At 39.7% G+C, this 24,863-nt stretch overlaps 1 protein-coding gene across 8 annotated transcripts in view; it reads right to left on the reverse strand.

Annotated features, from left to right (window-relative positions):
• LOC127551108 (chymase-like) overlaps positions 1-24,863 on the reverse strand; it is a 219,695-nt gene that overhangs the window by 129,014 nt on the left and 65,818 nt on the right. Inside the window, exons 1-5 of one of the 8 annotated variants that reach the window (XM_051980579.1) lie at positions 14,667-14,761; positions 14,053-14,200; positions 13,176-13,311; positions 11,704-11,958; positions 10,877-11,234 (exon numbers count right to left, since the gene is read on the reverse strand). The exons of 4 other annotated variants lie outside the window; for them this stretch is intronic. In XM_051980579.1, coding sequence (XP_051836539.1) covers positions 11,094-11,234; positions 11,704-11,958; positions 13,176-13,311; positions 14,053-14,200; positions 14,667-14,724 — 738 coding nt within the window. In that variant the 5' untranslated portion in view covers positions 14,725-14,761 and the 3' untranslated portion in view covers positions 10,877-11,093. Of the gene's footprint in view, positions 1-10,876; positions 11,235-11,703; positions 11,959-13,175; positions 13,312-14,052; positions 14,201-14,666; positions 14,762-24,863 lie in introns of those variants that run through there. 3 more of the 8 variants (XM_051980578.1, XM_051980574.1, XM_051980577.1) reach the window with 3 other exon arrangements.

Here is a 24,863-nt window from a genome sequence, read left to right on the forward strand (position 1 = left end):
AATAAAACATTTAACAGACCAAGGACTATCCAGAAATTTTAGACTAGACCTGAGGGAAGTTGTCAGCTCCCACTCAGGATCCAAATCACACCTTTTATTTTTACTTATTTATTTATTTAGCTAGATTCTGTCTTGTAGAGGGCTGAAAAAAAAGACACCCAGATTTATACCCAGAGTTGTGCCAACTGACATAGAGAACCAGGCATGTCTTTAGACACCTGTGTCCAGGGACCCCACTCCCAGAATTTATGCCCGTCAGCATTTCATAATTCTGGGAATCCAGATACTACTTCAGACAGACAGAACAGAATAGGTCTTAAGACTTAGCCAGCCGGTACCCCAAAAGGTAATTAGATGGTAACCCAAAAGATTCTCAGACTTATTCTTCTGTGGAGGTGTCCACCATCAGGCTATTGGGCTGGAAACTGCTCTCTTTCCCAGGGGCTCTGGAAAAAAAACCCAGGGGGCCAGCTTCTCCAGGCTAAGAATTCAGATCCCCAGCCATCCTGAGGACTAAGGCAGAGACCTGAAAGTCTCTTACATCTAATCCTGCTTCTGAGGGATAGAACTCCTATCCAAAAATGACTACTCAGAGACTTCTCGAAGTAAAAAGCAGAAAAGTTGTTTATTAATAAATTCTCATAAGAAAGAGTAATTCCACTGTGAGGAGGGAAAGAGAGAAAGCTTACGGTAGAAGGGCTAAAGAAGTAGTAAAGATATACAGTTTTTACAGTTTCTGTTACAAAGGATTGCATCATAGGTTGGGGAACATTAAGAAATGGGTACCAAAAGCAGATTAGAATAGAAGATTTTCAGTTTCCCTGATTCTGAGAGGAATCATTCATCTGTGAGGGATGAAAAAGACCCTTATCCTTACTCAGAGATCACTCAGTAGAAAGTAGAAAAGTTATTTATTAATAAATTCTCATGAGAATGAGCAATTCTACTGTGAGGAGGGAAAGAGAGAAACCTTGCAATAGAAGGGCTAAAGATTTAGGAAAGACATACAGTTTTTATAGGTTTGGTTACAAAGGATTATATCATAGGTTGGAGAGCACTGAAAAATAGGTGCCTTCTCCCCTAACTGAATGTTAAACATTGGTGCCAAAGGCAGATTAGAATGGAATGCTTTGTTTCCCTGATTTTGAGAGGAATCATCAGTCAGACCTTCAAACTTCAGATTACTGAGTTGACGGCCTTTAATAATCTAAATATTGGTAACATTGAACAAGAATAAATGTCATCATTTCTGGTTAAGTAAATATATCTAAAGTTTTAAGTAAATATTGGCTTGCACACACTGTATTTATGCAGGTCACAGAGACATAGAAATAATAAAAAATACAGAAAAATAATTTAAACATTCCTGTAAGTTCTTCACTTCATCTCTCCATTCCACACAACTCCCCCCTTCTAATATGTAAATTATTTTTATCATATTTCTATGAAAAACTTACATACTGCTCAAAATCCGTTATCATATCTATACATTGCTTATCAAGTTCACCATCAAGATCATCCCTCTCTAGTATATTCTAGCCTTTTTTCTAGAGAATCATCATTTAAAAAAAATCTGTATGCAATATTTTGATAGGGACCATTGAACTATTCTGGTTACTAAATGTAATTATACAGGGTAGATGTAGTGGCAACAGGATAATACCACTGATTGTGATAGGTTCATATCATAACAATTGCTTTCACCAATTGTCTTAGAAACAGTTATCACAGAACAGATTGACATTTGGCAAACATAAAAATACAAAAATAAATAAATAAAGATGACAATCTATGGAAACTGAGGCACAACATTACACACTCTTCTTCTGAATATTGGAATTATTGAATTACCTCCCCTAGAAACCTGGGAGGTCTCAGCACCGTAATTTTGACCAATGCAAATGTGACACAAATAAATCAGAATGAAACTAGAAAATGCAAGGGCAAGTCTCTTCCTGACAACCCCAGAGTTATCAGCAGTACAAAGACCCTCATCTCAGCCAGGGAATCCAGTTTGAGATGGACAGCTCACTGTGTTAGGTGGTCTTCAATCATTTGTGCACTTAACTCAGCTTCTGCTTATAAAGGAGTAGCAGGGTTCTAGACAGTCATGCTGCCCATTCAGAGGGGCAACCCATTCCAGGGGAGAAGGGTGAGGCTTGGAGTAGTGTTGGAATCTTTACAAATTGTTAAGTCATTAGAATTGACAGAGACACTAATTATCTAATTTAGCATGGTTCAGTATCCTTGATCTGATCTTACAAGAGGTTTTGGGCCAGACCTGAAACAAGGTACTAAGTAGAACTAATTGAAACAATGCTTGTGTTCACACCTTTACTCATTGGAGTTCACATGTTTGGGAGATTTCAGGGTTTAGTATGAGATATCCGAATTCACACCTCCCTTGAAACTCTTAGGGCCAGAGAGCACTATAGGAGAAAACCTATAATCCCTCTCTCTCGCATCCCACAATCCCTCTCACTCGAAGGAGCATAAATAGAGCTTCAATGGGCCAGACAAGAAAGTTTTTCAGAGTAAAGAAGCTATGAGTCGAGAGTTGAGCTGAATTAGATTGGAGAGGAGCACGCTGGGACAGACACAGAGCACTCTGGGAGAGCCAGAAGCCCTCTCTCAGAGGCAAGACAGATTCAACTTGGGGCTGGCTCTGGAGGCTAAAGAAATCAGAGGCATAAGCAAAGGACAAAGCTGCAAGAGCTCTTGGAACCAAGCAGAGAGATAGGCCTCAACTAACTGGGCTATTTTGGAAGGAGAAAATAAATGTTTGCATTTTTACCAGCTGGCTGCATTTTGGGTGATTATTTACTTTCAACTGAAACTAAGGCTGCCTCCAGAAAACCTTCCCGAGAAACCTGCTTTCTCCCAGAGAGAACCATAATTATATATTTTAAAGAACAAGAACACCACAGAATAGCTCCACCTGTCCCCACCCAGAGGGACAGACAGGGCTGCTACTAGAACACAGATTTCTAAGCAGAGCTATCAGAGCACACACAGTTAGACCATCAAGGCAGGCAAACCCTGAACTTTAGAGGGTTGATCTCAAAACTGCAATGTTACTGAAAATGCTGAGATACCAATTAAGAAACTGGGTTACAGGGCTGGAGACTGCCAGTCCCAAGACAAGTGTCTATATTTTTGGATATTTCCTAAAAACAAAATAGTCCCCAAAACTGAGTCTGCCAGGGCAATTCCACAGAATAAGGGGTTTCAAAGCTAAAGCATAGTAAAAACAAAAAAGGACTGCTTAAGGACTTCCAATTCAATATGAACTGGTGAGATAGGGGGTGGGGCAGAAGTATCTAAGGTAACGTGAACAGAAAACTAAGGTTTCCCACTCTTTTAGGTATTTTGAGAAAAATCCACTAGTTTCCCTAGTTCCCTATCTCTTCCTCTCCTTTTTTTTTCTCATGGAAAGGAATCATCCAAAAACAAAATAGTCAAATAATCATCCCCATATAAATCTCAAGAGTGAATTAAAAATTCCTATACATAACAGACTAGTACAGGAGGAGTTTCCTCAAAAAAAAAAAATCTCTCAAACAATTACTTATTCTGAAGTGAACATACATAGATATTATAAACATATTATAACTTCCTTAACAGCAAGTTACCAATTTTAACAATTTCCATCCCAAATTTTAAACACACAGTAATACAACTGTAATTTTAACAATAATTCACCAACCACTTCCCTACTTCCCCCATATCAGTCCAAATTACATCAGGAGCATGGGCGATGATCTCAATCTTAGCTGCTTCAGGCTGAGAAATGGGCAAAGGCTCTCAATCCATGCAGGGATATGGGTGTGGTATCAATCTAAGCTTCAGATGGGCCGAACCAGGTCTCAAAAGAGGTTCAATAATCTGTAATTTGATAAAAATGTAGAACAACAAAAAAACCAAATCTAATAGATAAAGATTAGGATAGCCTGGAACTGCAACAACATGTGGGGAGGTCAGTATAGATTGGCCAGCAGTTCCTATGTGCAGGAATAAGTTTGCTTCACAGGACAGGCAGATGGCTATAGTCCCAATAAATAGCAGTTAGATTTCATAGACCATTGTTAATTGTCCTGTTATCATTTAGAAACATTTAAAAAAAAAAAAAACAAATATCCAGTAACAGACAGATGACCAGGCTAAATACTTATTTGCCTAAGTATTTAGGATATAATGATTACATATATAACCAGATTGGAAACAGCGAGGTATGACATATTTGAATTGCATTAACTGTTCTTATTAACTATTGTTCTGCATAGAAATCAGTCACAGGAGGGAAAAAAAATGCAGGGACATGACTATAACATAACATAAGCAGTTGAAACTCAACCTTCAGCACATAAGAGAGTGGAGCTTTAAAACTCCCAAATAGCATTAAGTATAAGCCCAAAGAATTTTATCTCCAAAGTTTCAGATAAATGCCAAACAGTTATTTACCATGACCTTATATCAGTAACAGTAAGAAATTTATCCCAGAAAATTCACATAATTCTCACATACCCAAGTAGATGTTGAATCTTGAATAAGTTGAATATTATACTAAACATTTTGCTCTTAAAATACTCAATACACAGAAAAATCCCAAACTACATACTGTTCACAACAAAAACATCTTCAAAAGGACAGAGGCAGAAACTATTGTCCTTGGAATTCCTTTAAATAATTGGCATCAATAGAGTTAATTAAAACCTTCTATTTTTACATAAAAGAATCTGAAAAATTCTTGAAAACATCAATTAAACTTTTTTTGAAATAACCCTTTCAAACTACAGATCACATTTCTGATCATATTCTTTAATATTCATAACCATTATGTATCTAAAGAAACAAATATTCAATCAATTAACATCTTGCGAGAGCAGCATGTCCCTTTAAATCACTGTTTGTTTTCTTCAGCCAAAAGCGGCTGCAGCTTTCCACTGCTGCTCTGCTGCTCTGCCCCCCACAAAAACACATCCCATCTCACAGCCATCTCTCTGTAACTACCTTTGCCAGGCAGTTCCTTCTTTTCCCCCTGATTTCTTCTTGAAATCATTTGTTCTCACTAATCAATCCTTCTTAAATCACCTTCATTCTCCTGTCCCATCTCTCTGTCTCTCTCCTCTCAATGCTTACTTGCTCAAATCTTCTCTGAAATACTTCTGACTAGATGCTCTATTAAACTATTAATTGTTTTTGTAAATCAATCTCTTTTCCCTTGTCTTTAAATCACCTTTTAAAAAAAAACTTTAAACTTCAAGATTTACAATTAATTTTGAGCCAAATTTCATAAAACTCATAATGTAGTTTACAAATTACCCAATACTTTTAAAAAGCAACATACCATTTAAATAGGGAGATACAAACTTGACCCCTCCTAAGATAAGCTACTGGCATTTTATTTAATAACCTATATTTTTAATTTGAAGTCCAACCAAATAATAAAAAAAGAAAAGTTTTTCTCTTCAGTTGTAAAGACCACAATATTCAAACAATTCTTAAGATTTTATCCTCTTAATAAATCTAACATGTGCAAGGCAATAGTAAAATTATTTTCCCCAATTTCAATTTTATTTCAATTTCAAAATTATAGTACCTCTTTAAAATATAGTAAATGCCCCAAATTCTTAATCAAATGTTGCAGACAAACAATTACCCAGTTTAGCCTTCTTAAACTTTCTGTTTTCTAATTCCATGAAAGCAAACTCGCTAATAATGATTTTTCCTTCTTGTCCTGGCACACACACACACACACACACACACACACACACACAAATTTTTTTTTTTTTTTTAGAAGTGTGCCTAGTTTTCCCACAGATTCAATAAGTCAGAGAGCCCCCGTGTTCAACTATTTAGCTCTCTTACTCTATTTTTTTTCCTCCCTTCCAATATCTGCAGTTTCTTATTTTCAAACTTAAGTTTCCAATCTTAATACACATACCAATTTAAAGTTATTTTAAAATTAACCAGTACTTTAGTTTGTGAAATTTCCTAAAATCTACCTAGATATTCCATTCAAACTTCTTTTCTTTAGTAAGCCAGGAAAGAGTTAAGCACCAATCCTTGCTTTACCTTGAACATTTTTTTTTCTAGCTGAGTTGTGATAACGGGCTCCTTGTTTACAGGAGTGATAGCCACTGTTCTTCTATTTTCTCAAAACTTTCCAAACTTTCAATCTATGTTTTTATTTTTCCCCTTCTCTCTCTCTTCCTGCAAAGCCACTGTCAGAGGCAGAGGGAGAGAAAGAGAAAAAGATTTTCTTTTCTTGAGAAGCCCAAAACTACCTAATTATTAATACATGTTGAGCCACTCTGGAAGCTTTACTATTTCCAGTTCTCACAATTCAGCCTCATATTTTAAACACAGAGACTGAATTCTTATCTCTTACGAGCTTGCTAACTTTTAACACAGAACAAAAGCAATGCAAAGCAGACATACACACACAGACACACAGAGAAATCTATTTTCCCCTTTTACATACAGATTTAAGTCTGATATACCCAAATAGTCCTGGGATATACATCCTCCCAAGTTCATCCCAGTGTTGAATTCTCTAGCTAACATCCGGATACAAGTTTTTGGACTGCTTCTATACCACTCTGGACCCAATCCAAGTGTTGGTGGAGGCCCTACATTACCCTCATGCCCGCACAGCCACCCGAGAGCCTCCTCAGGAAAAGTCCTTTATTGTTGGGGTCAACAGCAGTCCACATCAAAAATAAATTTAGGAGGGCTAATCCCTCAGGGTCTCCCTTGACCCAGCCAATAGACCCCCAGACTTCCCAAGAGCATTACCTCGAAAACACGTGTTTCTTTTCAGACTGCTGCCAGCCATCAGGACTCTACTTCATTCTTCAATTCTGCATTCCATTGAGTATACCTGCCTTGGGTCATTGTTTTAAGAGGGAGGGAGGCTGCTCACCCAGAGCCAGAGACCATGGAGAAAACTACTCCATGTGCCCCTGTTCCTGTTCAGGGTGCACATAGCCATCTCCTCCAAAGACCCCATCCTGGACAAGCCCCCAACTGTGACGAATGAAGAAGACCCTTCTGCGAGGACTCACAGTGGAATTGCCCATTCTCATGAGAATTTATTAATAAATAACTTTTCTGCTTTCTATTGAGTGATCTCTGAGTAGTCATTTTGGGTAAGGGTCTTCATACATCAGACCTTCAAATTTCAGATTACTGAGCTGATGGCATTTAATAATCTAAATATTGATAACATTGAACAAGAACAAACATCATCATCTCTGGTTAAGTAAATGTATCTAAAGTTTAAGTAAATATTGGCTAGCCTACACCATACTTATGTCAGTCACAGAGACATAGAAATAATAATAATAAAAAAATAAAAATACAGAAAAAGAATCAAAACATTTCTGTAAGTTCTTCACCTTATCTCTCCATTCCACACATGCTCATTTTCTAACATTTTGGTGGGCCCTCCAAAATGTAATGCTGGAGAAACTGAGCAAGACAGAGATTAGAGAGTATTTAGTAATTTATTTAATAGAGAGATATACTGGGATCAAATGGATCCATGGTTTGGTCCCAGGGCTGAATGAGACTATCATCTCCAAGAATCCAGCCAACAATGTGAGTTCTTAAAGTTCCAATAGCTTGGGATGAGGAGGGGCATTCTGATATTCTAAAACATAAGCTCTTTTATCCTTTTAAATATTTTGATAAAGAGGGAGGGGTTTTTTTGTAGGACTGAGATTTGAACTGAAGCAGAGAAACTGAGTCAGGACTGGGTCAGGATAATTAGGGAGACTGAGAACTGTGGCATAACATTAATAGTGGTATATAGCAAGTGACTATTTGGGACAGCTTATGGATCCAAGAACCTAACAGTGATTTAATCTGTTCTCAGCTTGACAACTACAAAAATTTCTCTTCAGCAAAATCATTATGGAAAGAGACCTTCAGGATTAAATTCCCAAGGGGACATAAGGACTCAGGGAGAGGAAAAAGCTTGTCAGGGTACTTTAGATCTTTCAAGGCCATGAGCTATTTTAGGCATCACTACAAAGAAGCAGATGGTCCACTAAAAGAGGATTATCAAAACACTCTGGATTCTTCATGATCCCAAGAGTCCAACAAACCTCTGAGTCTCCTCTTCAGGCTGTGGGACAGTATCAATACCTCTATCTGGAATCTCCTCGGGTGTCCTAATCCAATGTATTAGAAAGATTTACCTGAGTAGATTGGCCCCTGAACTTTCTTAGGATTGCTTCTCTTCTATAACATGTGTCAAAGGCTCCCATTTCCTTTTGACATGGGAAACTCTAAATGGTTTGAGCCTGTAAGGATGCCCCCCTTTTGATAAAATCAGGTGAGTCCTTACTACAAGAGAAGGCAGATATTGTGAACCTTGGGAAAGGAACAATTGGGATAAAATATCAAAATGTATAGGGATTAAATACCATGGTTTTGTTTTTGTAGGTGCCCCAGTTTCTGATTAGAACTGTGGATCCCCAGAGGTCTGGGTGTAAATTCAAAGAAGCCTTCCATAAGCACACAGCATGCTCCTAATGTTGCAGCTCCAGAACTCCCCTCCTCACCCCCACCCCAATGATTCATTTGGACAAAGGTCTCTGTCCCACACAAGACCAGATCTAGAGCTTGAAGGGACCTCCGACATTAGCCGAGTACAATTCTTTCATTTCATAGACAAGGCCTAGAGAACTTCAAGTATCTTATCTAAGAACAAATTGGCCATAAGTCCCAGAGATGTGATTGGAATCCAGGTCCTCTGACTCTATATGACAGAGCTTTTTCCTTTGTACTATTGAGGAGTTCAGGAAAATTGCTTCAACTGAGTGCTTTTGGATGCTAAATCTTTCATCTAATGTGTTTACTAGCCGTGGGTTTATTCCAATCTGCGTGTTTTGTGGAGATGACATCTATAAGCCCATCAGGTGGGGAATGGCTGAATAAGTTATGGTGTATGAAAATAAGGGAATATGATGTTCTATAAAAAATGATGAACAGCCTGATTTTAGAAAGGCCTAGAAGGGTCTACATGGATTAATGCTGAATGAAACAAGCAGAACCAGGTCAATATTGTAGGTAGTGAATGAAGGGAACTGTGACAGCTGTCTCACAAGATGGAGGCAGTGTTCTACAGCCTGAGTGAAGGCCTGCTGGGCCCAGGGCCAGGGTTCTTTCTCCAGAAATCTGGTTTACAAGGAGTGGGACCTTTTCTTTGTGAGACTAAGTTGGGACCACCTTAGTCCTGAAACTCCCATAGAAGGTAATTTAGTAATGCTAAAGAAGTGGTTGGATTGAAGGCTTTTCTTCATTTATGACTTATAATGTGAGGTCACTTGTCCTGGCTAATAAGAGCAAAGGTCCAACTTATAGGGAGTGTTAGTCCAGGCCCCCATATAATTCTTGTCTGTTACCTGGGCCTCCCTTCTTCTTGCCCAACTGCTTGTGGGGAGGGAGATGCCCTTTCTTGAGAGATCATAATAGCATTCCTTTCTGCTTTTGTCTTGAGAAATCTCCTTAATTTATTGATTTATTTAAGCTGGTGGGTCTTGTCCCACACAATAGCAACATTAAGATTGTGCTGTGATCAGTATGACAAACTTGATTCTTCTCAGAGGTTCAGTAATCCAATGTAACGGCAATAAACTTTTGGAAAACACTACCCAGATACATAAAAAGCACTCTGGAGAGTGAATGTAAATCAATACATGCTATGTTCTCATTTTTTTCTGTTTTATTTTCTCTCTTATGATTTTTCCTTTTTGTTCTGAAGTTTCTCTCCTAACATGATTCATAAGGAAATATATAAAAATGAATGTAGCTGTATAACTTTAAAAAAAAGGTTGTTTCTACAAGTAACTGGGAAAAATAAAAATGAAAAAAAAAATTCCATCTATATCCTTATCCAAGTTCTTGATGAAAATGTTTAACATGAGAGTGCCAAGAATAGATCCTAGGACATGGCAATACAGATCAATATAGATTGATGGCTGATATTAATTACTATTCTTTGGATTTAGTCACTCAAACAACTCCACACATATTTAGCATAAAATTTCACTATATTACTAAGGTAGTAGGAATTTAGAATCAGAGAACCTGGATTTGCTATTTAGTATCTGTATTAAATTGAGCAAGTAACTTAACCTTAATCTGTGCCTCATTCTTGCAGAGAATGAAGGTGATTTAGTACATATTCCCTAAGATCCCCTTCAGCTTTAAATTCCTGAAATTACCACTGTCAATTATTTTGATGAAATCTAAGACTATGGCTTTCCTCATCTATCAATCTAGTAATCCAATCAAAAAGGGAACTAATGAGAATCTAGCATGAGCTATTCTTGATGAGCCATTATAAACTCTTGTGGAAGACTACTTCTCTTTCATTTTTTCTTTTCTTAAGTTTTTGAATTTAAATATTTTGCATTTATAAAATTTTTATCATTTTATTTCCAATTGTATCTTTCTCTCTGCTTCATCCCAGAAGACCATTCCTTGCAGCAAAGAATACAAAAGAAAAAAGCAAAAACTCTGCAGCCCTTTTAAAATGTTCACAAATAATTTTTGAAGTAATATAAGCCAGCATTTTGCTAGGAACTATAGTGAATCTCACTAGTTTATCATGTGAAGGCCATACTCTCTTCCTTTTTTTTCCTTTCCAAAATAAGTCCAGCATTTTTAGTGGTGTCAAATGAAAACCCAATGTAAAGAGTGGCCATTAGGAAACACCAGCCAAGAATGATGAGAGCTATTTACTTCCACTCCAAAACTGTGAATACTGACTCCCTCTTCTCTAGCAGGTCCTTTGCTGCTGTGCTGACGACCTTGGGCAGGGAGAGAGGGGACTACAGAGGGAGAGAATAATCACGCACACAAGCCTGGATGCTTCCGTTTATTGCAGTCATAGTCAACCTTCAGTTCAATGTCCAGAGTAACTTTTCATACCCTTTACCCTCCTCTCCTCCCCCCCACATCTTGGACTCTGGGATGAAGCTGGGCAGGCAGGAGGACAGTCCTAGTGTGAGGGACAGTCCCAGAGAAGAGGCTGGGCCCTAGGAGGGAGATTCCTTTCTGCTGAGCCAGGGCCACAGGGGCTAATTTGCTTTTAGGATTTGATTGATCCAGGAGCTGTAATAAGCAATTCTTGTGAAGCCTGAAGGCGGTTCTTCATTGTTTCCATAGGAGACAATGCCTTGGGCCACACCAGAACAAACGAGGGGTCCTCCGGAATCTCCCTGTTAGACAAAGAGGAGTAAGCAAGAAAGGTTGATCCTCCCTTGCCCCACTTAGCCCTGGCTCTTTCTGAGTTTTTGCAGAAATCCTGGGCCTTCCTGGGTTCATAAAGTCCAGCTCAGATTCTTTTCTTGGGTCATATCCAGAGGCACCTTCCCACCCAGGCTTCCTTCTCTCCTCCTCATCAGCATCTCTCTGAAACTCTGAGTAGGATATGGGGGAGGGGGCAGAGAATGAGTCTCCCACCCTCCCACCCGCAAGTGCTCGGGAAATGGGACTTGGATTTGGGGATTTGGAATATTTCCTATTCTCACAGACCTCATTCTTCCCCCCAACCCTATGGTCCAAACCCCTGCCCAAGTCCTGGATCCCGTGAAAGTGCTGACCCCATCCCTTCTTAGGAGAGTCCTGACTCTTAGAGAGAGAGAGAGAGTGGTTTCCAAAGAAGAGAAATTTGAATTGTGAACTCACCGAGAATGTTGTTTTAAGTGAGTTGGGAGTCCCTACACACAACTGGGATCTCTCGTCAAAATCGTTAAAGCCTTTGCAGTTACTGGGGTTCGTTATTTTCAGTTCCGCTTCCTGTAAAGTGTCAGATCCCCTGGGCTTTGGTTTTGTACCTCCCCAGCCAGCTACTAGACATTGTTGTCCAGGTGAGACAGGATCGAATCTGGAGCCCAGGGGGACAGGCCATACTGCTGCTGTCAGCATGGCTTCGTTTTCCAGCTGTGAGAAGGAAGGACAAAGGCTTTGTCAGTGCCAGGGATGGGTTATATGGGCTGGGACAAGGGCTCCAGAGATGCAGGAACCTCAGGTCCTTGAGAAAACAAGGGAAGACAAAAGGATGTAGAGTTAGTATCATAGAGTGATAGAGGAAGGGAAAGAAGCATAATTTTTTACATTTATACAGCACTTTATAGGTAGCAAAGTGATTTGAATGAATAAATGAATGAAAAAGCATTGATTAAGCACTATTTGTTTCCCAGGCAGCGTGCTCAGCCTTTCTCATAACATTCTTGTGAGGTGGGTAGTGAGGGAATAATGTATTATTCCCATTTTACATATGAGAAAACTGAAGCTCACAGAGGTTAAATGACTTGTCAGTAGTCCCCCAGGCAGTAAGTGATTGAAGTCAGAACTTGACCATATTTTCTGATTGTGAATTCAGGGCTTCCTACTAGATCACACAATTCTCATAGACTGTAGCCCCTAAAACAGCTACCACAGAGTCTCAGAGTTACAAGGGCCCCCAGACATCACAGTATGATTTGTTCCCAAATAGAAATGTCCTCCTTGAAATCCAACCTTTGAAGACCTTCAGTATTGGGGGACTTCCTGCTTCCTAAATTGTTGGCTTATTGGTCTAGGGGAATATTTCATGAAAGAGCTCTTGGATTTGAGCTCTGGGGACACTTGATGTTGAGAGTATTAGTGGGTAGAAGGTTGAATTTGGAGCCCAGAAGACCTGGCTTCAAACATTGCCCCTAACTCTTAGTAGCTGTGTGATCCTGGGCAAGGTGTTCAAACCCCTCTGAGCCATGGTTTCCTCATCTATAAAGTGAAGGGGTTGAACTAGACAGTCTCTAAGATTCCTTCTAAGTCTAAATCTATGATCCTATGAAGGATATTTTTCTTATTCAGACAGAACTGAAATATGGGCCTCTCTACCCCCTCCTCCCACCTGTTACTAAAGGTTCTATTCTTTGTGGATTAGTAAAATAGGCTGATTTGCCCTCTCCCCCCATCTCTGAACATTGAACAAAGAATAGTGAAGCAAGAATGGACTCAGACATGTTTTTGTTCAACTTCTCAGGGTATAGATAAGAAAATTGGAGGTGTGAAAGTTCAAGTGACTTGCCCAAAGTGACACAGCTAAGGCGGGGCCAAGATCGGACTAGTGCCCCAAAGTTATTCCCAGTTCTTTGTTTTCTATTAATTATTACCTTTAGTAACATGATGTCATTGAGAATCTTTTCATCATCATATTCTGGGTGAGGAAACTGACGCTTGACATTAATGGTCTGCCAAGTCTTTTCTCGGTTTTTGATGTTATGTGCTCCAAGGATGACTGTGATGAAGCTGTTGGAGAAGCAAGAGAAGAGGGAGGTATGAGGAGTTCCAGATTCCTCATGAAGAGAACATTTTGAGAATGGTGTCCAAGGACTCTGCTAGAATGTCAGTCTCTCCTCCCTGTCTCTATGGCAGCTTGTGGGGCTCAGGGTTGGGATGTGGGACTCAAGCAATCAGGGCTGAAGTACTTGCAAGGGGTAAGAGACAGGTCCCTGACTTCCTTTGGGAGGGTTGTCCAGATGAGGACAGGGTGACAAGTGGATCTGCTTGTCTTGCCTCAGGCTGCTCTTGATTCAGCCTCCAGGGAACAGAAAGTCCAGAAGGTCAAGGATGAAATTAAGAGGAGCTTCACTGCACCCTGTGTGCTCCAGAGAACCCTGGGATAGAGTTTAGTTCTTCATAGAAACACAGTTGCTCAGTTCTGGGAGCAACAAAAACATGAGTATCATGGCGTGTCAGGGAGGAAGACATTGGCTGAGATATGGAATCTTGGGTGGTAAGATCTGAAGCATGAGCTTCATCATTTAGGGCAGGACAGTCATCAAAGGTGGATTGGCCTGAAGGGGAAAGGGCAGATTTCAACTAGGAGCATAAATCCTCTTGCTCACTCTTGCTTTTGCTCAGACTAGGATTCTTTTCCTTTCAGGTGAGTAGCCCCCAAGAGACAGGAGCGCCCTTATTAGACTCTTATTTAACGCATCCCTCACCTGGTGAGTATCAGGGAGGGGGAAGGGGCATAGACACACTTACTCTCCTGCACAATGGGCTGCTGTCATCACAAAGTCTCTTCGAATCAGGAACCCACCACAGTTGTACCATGAATTATTATGTTTGATATCCAAAAAAGCCATGTAAGGACGGGAATGGGGCTTTGATTCTTTGCCCCAAAGGATCTTATCTGAAAGAGAACGTCCCATATTCACATATCCCAAATATATAGATATACACAACTGAGACAGAACATCAGGCCCATGGAAATACTGGGACACCACCTCCTACCTAACCCAAACCCAGGCCCCCTAGGCTGTCACTCAGTCATTATTGCTTCTCAGGTCTTATTTTTTCTCTTCTGGAACTAAGTCCAATTTTGTGACTCTGAAATATCATCATCACTATATTTCTTACATCCCCTTACAATAGCCATCTCTATTTCAGCATAGGACAATATCTCCAAGCTTGAATCCCAATCTTTTACCCCTTTACTTTTACCGAACCTTTGCCTTTAGTCTACAGAGTCTCTCTAGAAAGAGATTGGGCCCAGTAAGAAGTGTCTGCCAGGCAGAAGTCTCTGTCCTGGGACACTGCCACATGTCCTCCTAGGAACTCTGACTCAAGCCTGACTCTCTGGGCAAAAGGAGACTCACCAGCTCCAGTCTCATGAGACTGAAGAAAAGTCAGCAGGAGGAAGAGGAGGAGCTTCATCTTCCCAGAGAGGATACACAGAGCAGATGCTGCTTCTGCTCCAGCTCTCTCCTACCTTCTGCCATTTGTAGCTAAGGCAGGTAAAAGAGGGAGGGGCACACTGACCACAGGAACTTCCTGGTCATGATTTCTTCCAATGGGGCAGAGTCAGTTATCTAATTAATCATAATTTCTCCTGCAGTTCCTCTTGACTCCCCTCTATGTGGTTCTGGTTCTTCAAGTCGTGACTTGCACTAATCAAGCTACCAACTAAAGCACTTTTTATGTGTCACTTACCAGGGCTACATATACCAAAAAGCCCCACAACTAAATATACCACCACTAAGCCCCTCTTCCAAACCCAACCAATATTTGTTTTCAAGGTTTTTGCATTATCAACAATGTTTACATATTTTATTATCAGAATATGTAACTGATTGCTGGAAACACTAAGAACTGGGCCCTTTTGGCCATTCAGCAGATTAGATGAAGAACAGAATGATAGAGTTGTAGTTAAAGTGAAGGCTATGGGAATGAGATCGTGGTAGGAAATGACAGAAGAGAAAGGAGAGAAAAAACCTGATATGACAAGAAGAAAGGAATGGATTTGTGGAAAAGAGGCAGTGAGGTGAAGGTAAGAATATCTATATGCGGGAAAGGAAGGGTAACCCCTTTCTCATTCTGTATCTCACTTGACTTTGTTGAGTCCTGACTCAGGAGCATTCCCATCTATGAGCCTTTAGGAGTATTACTCAAGTCCTCTGAGAACCAGAAGCAATCCAGACAAATCACTAAATGGGCCAAGATCATAAGTGAAGAGATCTTTTGTTTCTACTAAGTCTGGGAACAGTAATGGGGAAACACAGGAGGAAAATATTTTCTATCAGCTCACTCACCTGATTTTTGTCTTTGCCTCTGTCTCCCATCCACATATATTCACCATCAGTCTTATGAAGTGTTATGACTATTTATTACATTTATAAAAGTTCTTAAGTCTTTGCAAGTTTTCCCACTATATACATTTTTACTTGCATTTCTGCTTACCTCACTCAAGCCATTCATACTAGTTTCCCCAGGTTTCTCTGAATTGATCCCATCCATAAATTTTCATGGAAGAATAATATCCCATCACATTCATTTGTATTAATTTATTCATCTATGCCCTAGATGATGGGCATTCACTTTGTTACCAGTTCTTTGCTACAACAAAAAGAGCTGCTAAAAGTATTCAAAAAACTGTTTTGTTTTTTTTGTTTGTTTGTTTTTTGTGCTGAGGCAATTGGGCTTAAGTGACTTGCCCAGGGTCACACAGCTAGGAAGAGTTAAGTGTCTGAGGAAAGATTTGAACTCAGGTTCTCCTGACTCCAGGGCTGGTGCTTTATCTACTGTCCCACTTAGCTTCCTCAAGAAACAAGGTTTTGATAGAGATAAGGACAGTTGCAATTTGCCACTATTGGTATAGGAATTTTTTAGCTTTGTGATTTGTGGCCTGGCAAACTCTCCAAAGATTTCTATACTTTGGTGGGGCTACCACAGGATTCCATGTCTGGTCCTTGACTTTTTACTGATTAAAAACTTGATTTTTCTCAGTTTATTCAGAAGCAATCAAGCTCTGAAAAATTACGATAGTAATGAAACTCACAGGAGAGAGATCAATGACCAGAAATTCATTAGGATTATGCGTCCTTCAGCAGTGGATTCCACTTTTGAATAGATCTAACTCAGTTAAGCACAGAAAGGAGCTCAGTGGCCTTCTAGTCCAACCTATACATAAAAAGAATTAATCTCTTCACCTGACATAACACAACTGACTGTATAACCTTTGCATAAAGACATCAAAGAAGCACAACCTACAAGTTCTTTAGACATCCCTTTTTACTTTAGGATAGCTCTGGTTGTTAGGCAGTTACTCCTGATATGTAGCCTTAATTGTTAAGATGTCTTCCTTAAATAGAGCCAAAATCTTGAAAATTGCTCTTGTGCCTTAACTCTTTTCTTCCTGAGGCTAAACATTCCTATATCCTTCAAGTGGCCTTGAGCTATGTGTACTTTACAATGGGCACCTACTGAGAGGGATCCAGAATTTCTAAGAAGAATCACTGTCACACCTGCTTGTTGATTATATATATTTAAAAACATCTCTTAAATTGAATTTTGAAACACTTGCAATTTCTAGCTTGGCTTCACAAATTAGGTAGTCATGGTCCAATGGAAAGAACTCTGATTTTAGAGTCTGAATAAAAATCTTTACTTCTGACATTTATTGGTTTATATTTTCAACACTGTGATCCTGGAGAAGCCATTTTAGCTCTGAGCCTCAGTTTCCTTCCTGTGGTTATCTTATCAGCTGATGAAACCCAACCATCCCAGAAACATTCATATTTTTCATTGGGGACTCTTAAGTCCAATAGGCTGGGCCTTTTTGATTCCATAGCATCAGGAACAGATAGCCCTTCTCCCTAATCTTGTATACCCCCAGCTCACTAATTACTCATTTCCAGACACATACTCTGAGTCCAGTTTTCTCTAGTACAATGAAACTGTATTACGATAAACATGAGGATATAAGATACAACTGAAACATCAAGAACATCCCTAAACTGAAAGCTATTTGAAGCTGTCATTACGAACATCCAAGGTAAATTTAGATTATAAGAGCCCAGTTTATCCTCTTGCTGACCTATTGTCTCTGTAGGAATTCTTTCTAGTCATCATAAACTCAGCCAATCATCTAGTGTACGAGAGTTGTTTTTTCCCACAAGAAAGGTTCTCTTGACACTATATAGATTGTTATATTTTATAGGAATATGACATAGTTTCTAGTTTTTTCCCACCTAACACAGAAATATACCTTCTCCATTAAGTTCCTTGAACTAGGAACAGTTGTACTAAATAGCTTGAACTAGAGTAAGTGCGCCCTGGTCTTTGAGGAAGACAAAGCCTGACTCTGCAGTCTACAAACAAGACTGTATGATCTGACACTGAAGTCAAGTGAATGGTGGATGGGAGAGGGAAGGCATTCCTGTGATTTATTTCCCCAACTCCCCTATTATAGAGATGTTTTAGAGAAGACACTCACTTAAGCTTCTTTACTGCCTTGATCCCCTTCCTCCCAGAAGCAAGTTAGTTAACTTGGCTCCCATTTGCATTCACTAATCTCTTTTGCCTTTCTCATTTCCTAATGGATTGTGCCAAACATATTATATTTAGGTTGTTCCCCAAGAGGGCCTTGTGATTTGGTCATTCCCCTTATCAAATTTCTTTGTGCATCAGGTTGGGATCGGTGATGGGGGAGATAGCATCACTATCTCTGATCAAATCTTGCAGTTATACAACAGGTCATCAGTCTTCTATCTGGGGATCTGGGTGTGTTGGTGAAGGTCAGTATGAAACCAACAATTCTTTCTCTACTGTGTCCTCACATGGAGATGATCCGATCTGGGTCCCTGATTGTCTCAGAGACCTCCAGCCTCAAGCTTTGCCTTCATTCCCTCATGTCTGTTGCTTCTCTCCAGGCTGGTTCTACTCATCAGCATCCAACTGACGGGGCCTCCCATAATAGTCATTTATACCGCTACTATCTGTTAAGGTTACAAAATGTTTTGCTTTGAGTAGAAATATTGTTGTCTCTGCTGGAGGGGATATTGGAACCGGTAGATAAATGATATTCTAGAGTTCACAGCTGTAGCAGGCCTGTTGTTGATTGGTGAGCTTTCAGAGTAGAGGGCCACTGATCTGTTTAAGGGAGAGTGAACCTGGACCATGTTGTTAAAATGGAGCAGGTTAAAGCTTCTGTGCCAACAGGTATTGGAGTTGAACCCATGAGTGGCTCTGTCTAGTTGAAATAGGGAGAAAGTCTCAAAAAATAGGATTTACTAGGACCAAATGGATCCCTGGTTTGGTCCCAGGGCTGAATAAGACTATTGTCTCCAAGAATCCAGCCAACAATGTGAGTTCTCAATGACCTATATACACATGGCTCAGACACAGGGGGTAGACTGAGGCAAGGGCAGAGTCATGGTGCTGCCGAGTGGGAATCGGACTATGACAGGATGGGGGGAGGCCCCGGAGATGAGGAGAGTATCTGATCTAATAGCTTGAGATGGGGAGAGGCATTTTGACATTCTAAAATATAAGATCTTTTATCCTTATCAAATATTCTGATGATTAAAAGGGAGGGGTGCTGTTGCAGTATTGAGCAGAACAGTTAGAAACTGAGGCAGAACAATTCAGGGAAACCAAGGTAAGACAATTAGGGAAATTGAACCAGGACAATAAAAGAGAATTGTGGTACAACAAAATAAAACTATGTTTTAGGAAAATCACTTTGCTGGTTAGGGGAATTAACAGAAAATAAAGAGAAGATTTTAGGGTGAAGTAGACTGGATAAATCTCAGAAAGTGTCTCAAATCCCAAATTTAATCTTTTGTCTCTTGGAAGACAATTTGGTAATAATTGGAATTTTTTTTCTTGGTTGGGAATATATATACACACAAATATATACATATATGCCTATATATATATATATATATATATATATATATATATATTATATATATATATATATATTATATATATATATATATTATGTGTGTGTGTGTTTGTATACATATAAAATATATATACATAAACATACATATATGTTTATGTATATATATACTATGTGGGTATATATGTATACACACATATGTATAAAAAAGGACTTACATTATAATGGGGAAGATAACATCAGGAACTTACATTCTAATCATGGAGATAACATCTATGTTAGGTGGCAGCTAAGGGAAGATCAGTGTGAAAGTTACAGGGATAGTGAGGGCCATGGAGGAGCAGATTAATATATTCTATCTGGGAACAGTGGTTGCTGATTTGATCATGGTTCCAGAATTGGAGATAAGTTTATTGGTGAGAATTTGTATGGGAAAGGTACTTACAAATTGGTCAGGTGGTTGGGCTATGAAGGAGACAGCTGGAGAGAAGGGGAGTGGAGTTTGCCTGGGTTTGCCTGAAATAGTTGGCCAGGAGAGGGAGTTACCAATGAGAATTGCAGTGTGCCAAGGTGAAAATTCTGGAAATGGAAGAATTAGGGCATGAGCCATGTAGACTGTTAATTGTTCACTGTAAGCATTTACCCCTTGGAAATCCACAAGCAGTTCAAATCCGAGCTTGATTTATTATTTTTTGAATATTATTGTAGAGCAATGGCATCAAGCTTAAATGGAAACAGGAATAATAAATCATAAGTATCTTTGTGGACCATATTTTTGAACTTTAAAAACTCAAAACTTTTCTTTTTTTATTAAAACAAAAAATAATTAAAACAGATAGGAACTCATTTTTTGTCTAGTTTGGGCCACTGAAGGTTATTTAGTTGGTGTATGTGGGTGTCGGACATGGTCAGATCTATACTTTTGGAGGACTACTTTGGGTTAGAGTGGGAGAGACCTGAGGTAGGAAGGTCAATCAACAGACTATTGCAACAGCCTAAATGTGGAGATAATGAGAATCTGCAATAGTGAGAGAGCAGTGTTAGAAACCAGCAAGAGATTTAGTATCAGTTTCATGCTAACAAATAGGACAAAAGTGGTAAATTTTTTTAAAGCAAAATTTGATCCTTTTTAGTACGGGTATTCTCTCAACATTTGTTGTAGGTGTTGATTTTTTTGCAGGTTAGATTTAGAATTCTTGTATTTACCTAGATTGAGAGAATGACCTTTTGCATGACTTGGGGATGGGACCGGATGAGATTGTGGCAGTTTAGATTTTACCTTTTATTAATATCTTTATGAAACCAGAAGAAATTTACAGTTAATTTTGATTTAGAGATAATTGCACTGTTTCCCCTATTTCCCATAATCTCCCCCAAATGGTTGCTGCTTAGAGGTGATAAAAGGAAATAACACATTTTACAAAGGAAATGAAATATCCTAGAGATAACAATGCTGGTCAAGACCTCCATGGTCCAGAACCTCCTTTATACTGCTCCCTGATCTCAATTGTTTAACAGGAGAAATGGGATTCACAAAGTTAATAATAGAATTCACAGCCTTTTGTACTTCTGGTTTCCTTAAGGATTTGGAGCAGTGTTGGGAAAATAGACAGTCTAAAAGCTCCTGAGCCTCCATTTCTGACTTCACTTTGTTTTCTACCTTCCCTTCTCCCTCTATCTTCCCATTCACTTTTGTATGTGACTTGGGTTATAAGGATCTGGGTTGGAGGGAATGATTAAAAATAATTCCACTTCCCATATCTCCCTCTCTTTATCATCGATATTCTGACCTGTATCCCCAAACCCAAGAGTGGCCAGGGGCAGGGAAAGTTGGAGCCTTCCCATCAAGGAGGCCTCTTATTTCCTCTTTTCTTCAATTTGCTTTATAAATTAAGACAATGTTAGATTAACATAGAGTTAAAGGATCTGATCCTTGCAATGCCCTTGGCTGGGAGTTGAGGACAGTTTTTCAAGATTATCTTCTGGAAGTCAGTGTAAACTCCAGAAAGGCAAAGTATGACCACTGGCATGAACCCATACACATGCACATTAATTCATAGTGTCAGAGATTTTTAAGGGAGTTCAGCAGCCATTCAGACCAGACTTCACTGAGAATCATTCCTATGACAATTCTAACAAGTGACTGCTCTGACTCTGCTTTAAGAGCCCCATTAAGCTCTACATTACCTTCATCTGAGAGAAAGAGCTTTCATCACTGAAGTATAAAAACTTAAAGACCTGAGAGATTGATGATGAAGTGGAGCACCCCACCCAAGGCTTACTGCCAGATCTCAAATTGTCACTGGTACCATCTCTTCTTATTGGTTATTGTTGGTTAATTTCTATTTCTACCACTCAAGGATAAAAGTGGGAGGAGGGCAGAGAGTAGTGTATTTCCCCTCTGAAGACCTTGTCCTAGGAACCAAGTTTTCCTCCCTTCTCCTCTTATGAATAACCCCTTTTCCCTATAATTGTACTTATAGAGATGATTCAAGTGCACAGCTTCTTCAGTGTGATGGAATGTAGCACTTGAGCCACATGTCCTTAAGATAACTCACAAGATAAGTTTTGTTATGTAGATTGTTACATGGATTTGGGACATTAATAGACCCACCTCGTTTGTCTGGGCTTCCTCTGTACTATCTATTCCAAAGTCCCATTTGCTGTCTTCTCCATAGTCCTTCCCTTCCCTGAACTACCTAGTTATTTATGTTTCTCTTCTTCCTTAGATTACCTTCCATTACACTTATTTATTCACATGCTTTGTACCCCAATGAATAAGATCTCTAAAGGTCTTGGCTTTTATTATTATTTTTTCCATTCCCATGGTATAGACAGTGAACCCACCACATATTCTGCTATCCAGGAATAATGGCTTCTTTCTTGCTGTTCCTAGCAGAGGGCATCCTGTCTCTAGACTGTGAGGTGCCTTCCTTGCATGGAACACTCTCCTCATTCTGACTTGTGGCTTTCTTCAATGTTCAGCCAAAATCCCATCTTCCTCACGAAGCCTTTCCAGTACCCCTCAATGCTAGTGCCTTTCCTCTGTAGGTTATCTTCAGTTTATCCTGCACATACAGTTGTCTTCATTTTTTCTTTTATTAGACATGAGATTCCTGAGGGCAGGGACTTTTTTTTTTTTTTTTGGCTTTGCTTTGTATCCTGTTCCTGGCATATAGTAGCTGATGCTTATGGACTGACTGCCCTGCATATGGTCAGTACTAAATAAGTGTTTTTTGAATTGAGTTAAAAAGCAATTGTATATGTTATCACCAGAATACTAAAATGGACAGACACAAGATAGACAACTCAGACCAGATTATTTAATTTAAAGCATCCTTTAATAGTTGGCTGGCCAAGACTGACCTCCAATAGACAGGCTAGAAGATATCAGCCCCAAACTTTTAGCGAGATACACCTTTAAGCGTGTATGCCACATCCTGGTACAGCCTTGGGGTTATAGATTTCAGAAATCACTGACACAGTTTCTCATTTACAATGGGGATATGTCTGGATGTGAGTGAGCACACAATGGAACCTGTCGACATGTTTTGCAATGTTGTCCTGACTCTGTTAGGCACACACTTCTCAGAAAGTCTGGGACTTCAACTGCTTCTCAGAAAGTCTAGATCTCATGAACCAGGGGATGGGGTCCAGTCTGAACATAACACTTCCCTTAATTTAGTTTGAGCCACTTCTGCCTATAAGCCTGAGGCCCCTTGACCCAGGATGAGGGGGCCACTCTTTTGTCCATTTTGCTCTCCCCTTTTTATGTTCATAGTTGTGACTCATCTGAATAAGTCATACACAGGGAGCTATGAGGAGGGGGAGAAAGAACAAGAGGACTGGACCTGCAATTAGAGTGACTGATACCAGGATATTGAAGCCTTACAACTGGCCTCCCGGTCATCCAACTGCTTACACAAGGAGGCGAGTGATTCCCTAATTCCCGACCGACTTGACAACCTCCCCCAGGGAGTCCATGATTTTTCTAAATGGGTGATGAGACCCTCTAGAATCTGCATCAACCTGAGAACTAAGAAGGCAAATGTAAGGCTGGAGAAACTGAGGCAAGCTAAAGCTCAGAGAGCTCCCAACATTCTATTAATTGAAGAGTTTTATTGACTGGACAGTACTCTATTCTCAAAGTATCCAGTGGTGATTGTGAGTTAGACCAAGGCAGGGGCGGGGTCATAACATTGAGAGTAGGAATAGCAATCTGGTTCTGACAGTGTGGTGGGAGACAATGGACATTCTGATAGGAGTCAGGAAGTCTGAACTCCCCCTTATCTTGAGTCTCACATTAACAATTTATAATCTTAGAGCAAGTGGCCCTCATTCTTAATGAACCAGAGAGGGGTTTTGTAACTAAGGGGATTGAGGCAGAACAGTTAAGGAAACCAAGGCAGAACAATTTAGGGAAATTGAGGCTGAACCAATTAGGGAAACTGAGTCAGGACAATTAAAGAGGATTATGGCACAACATTCCACACACTCTCTCTTCTGAATCCTATGTGAAGCAAATAAACCAAAATAAAACTAGAAAAGAAAAAAATGCAAGGACAAGTCTCTCCCTGATAACTTCAGAGTTAACAGCATGACAAAGACTTCCTGTTGCAAGCATGTCAGGTCCTCTGCAGTTGGAGCATCATCTCAGCCAGAGAATCCAGTTTGAGATGGACAGTTCACTGTGAGTTAGGTGATCTGCGGTCATTTGTGCATTTAACTCAATCTCTGCTTACAAAGCAGCAGGGCTCAAGGGCTCAAAGTCCATTCAGAGAGGCAACTCGCTCCATGGGAGAAGGGTGAGGCTGAGTCACTTCACCTGTTCCCGCCCAGAGGAATAGACAGGGCTGCAGAAAGGATCAGATTGCAGAGCTGATTATGCACAGTTAGACCATTAAGGCAGGAAAACCCCAAACTTTTAGATGCCTGACATCAAACTAGAAAGTCCTTTGAGATTGCTGAAATACTAATTAACGAACTGGGGTTACAGGACTGGAAAAACAGACCACAGAGACTGCCAGTCCCAAGACAAGTGTCTGTTTTCTGGTTGTTTCTAAAAAAAATGAATAATCCCAAGAACTGAGTCAGCCAGGCAATTCTGACAGAATAAGGGATTCCTATTCTTTCAGGTATTTTTAGAAAAATATACCAGTTTCCCCAATGTTTTATCTCATTCTCCCTTTTTTTTTTTTTTCATGGAAAGGAATTATCAAATGACAATTCCACATATAAATCCCAAGAGTGAATCAAAATCTCTATACATAACAGACTAGTACAGTAGCATTTCCTAAAAATCCCACAAACATAACAGCAACAGTTACATAGTTTTAACAAATCCCATCCCAAATCTTAAACACACAGTAATAGATGACCCAGTCAAGGTTTAACAGTCAATCATCAACCATTCTCACAGTCGCCCATATCAGTCCATCAGATGTGAGGGGACAAAGCTTCTCAGTTAAAACTGCATCCTGGCAAAGATGGTTAGTGGTTCTCAGTCCATGCAGAGGGTAGGTGTGCCATGCTGACAATCAAAGCTGATCAAGGTCCCAGAAGCAAGTCAATATCCATGATTTGACACAAATCTCACAAATAAAGGTTAGAACAGTCTGAGATAAAAAGACTGGTCCACAAGATTGCTGCAAAATATGATGAGCCAGAAGCT

Source organism: Antechinus flavipes, chromosome 2 (assembly GCF_016432865.1).
Source record: "Antechinus flavipes isolate AdamAnt ecotype Samford, QLD, Australia chromosome 2, AdamAnt_v2, whole genome shotgun sequence".
Classification (NCBI taxonomy): Eukaryota; Metazoa; Chordata; class Mammalia; order Dasyuromorphia; family Dasyuridae; genus Antechinus; species Antechinus flavipes.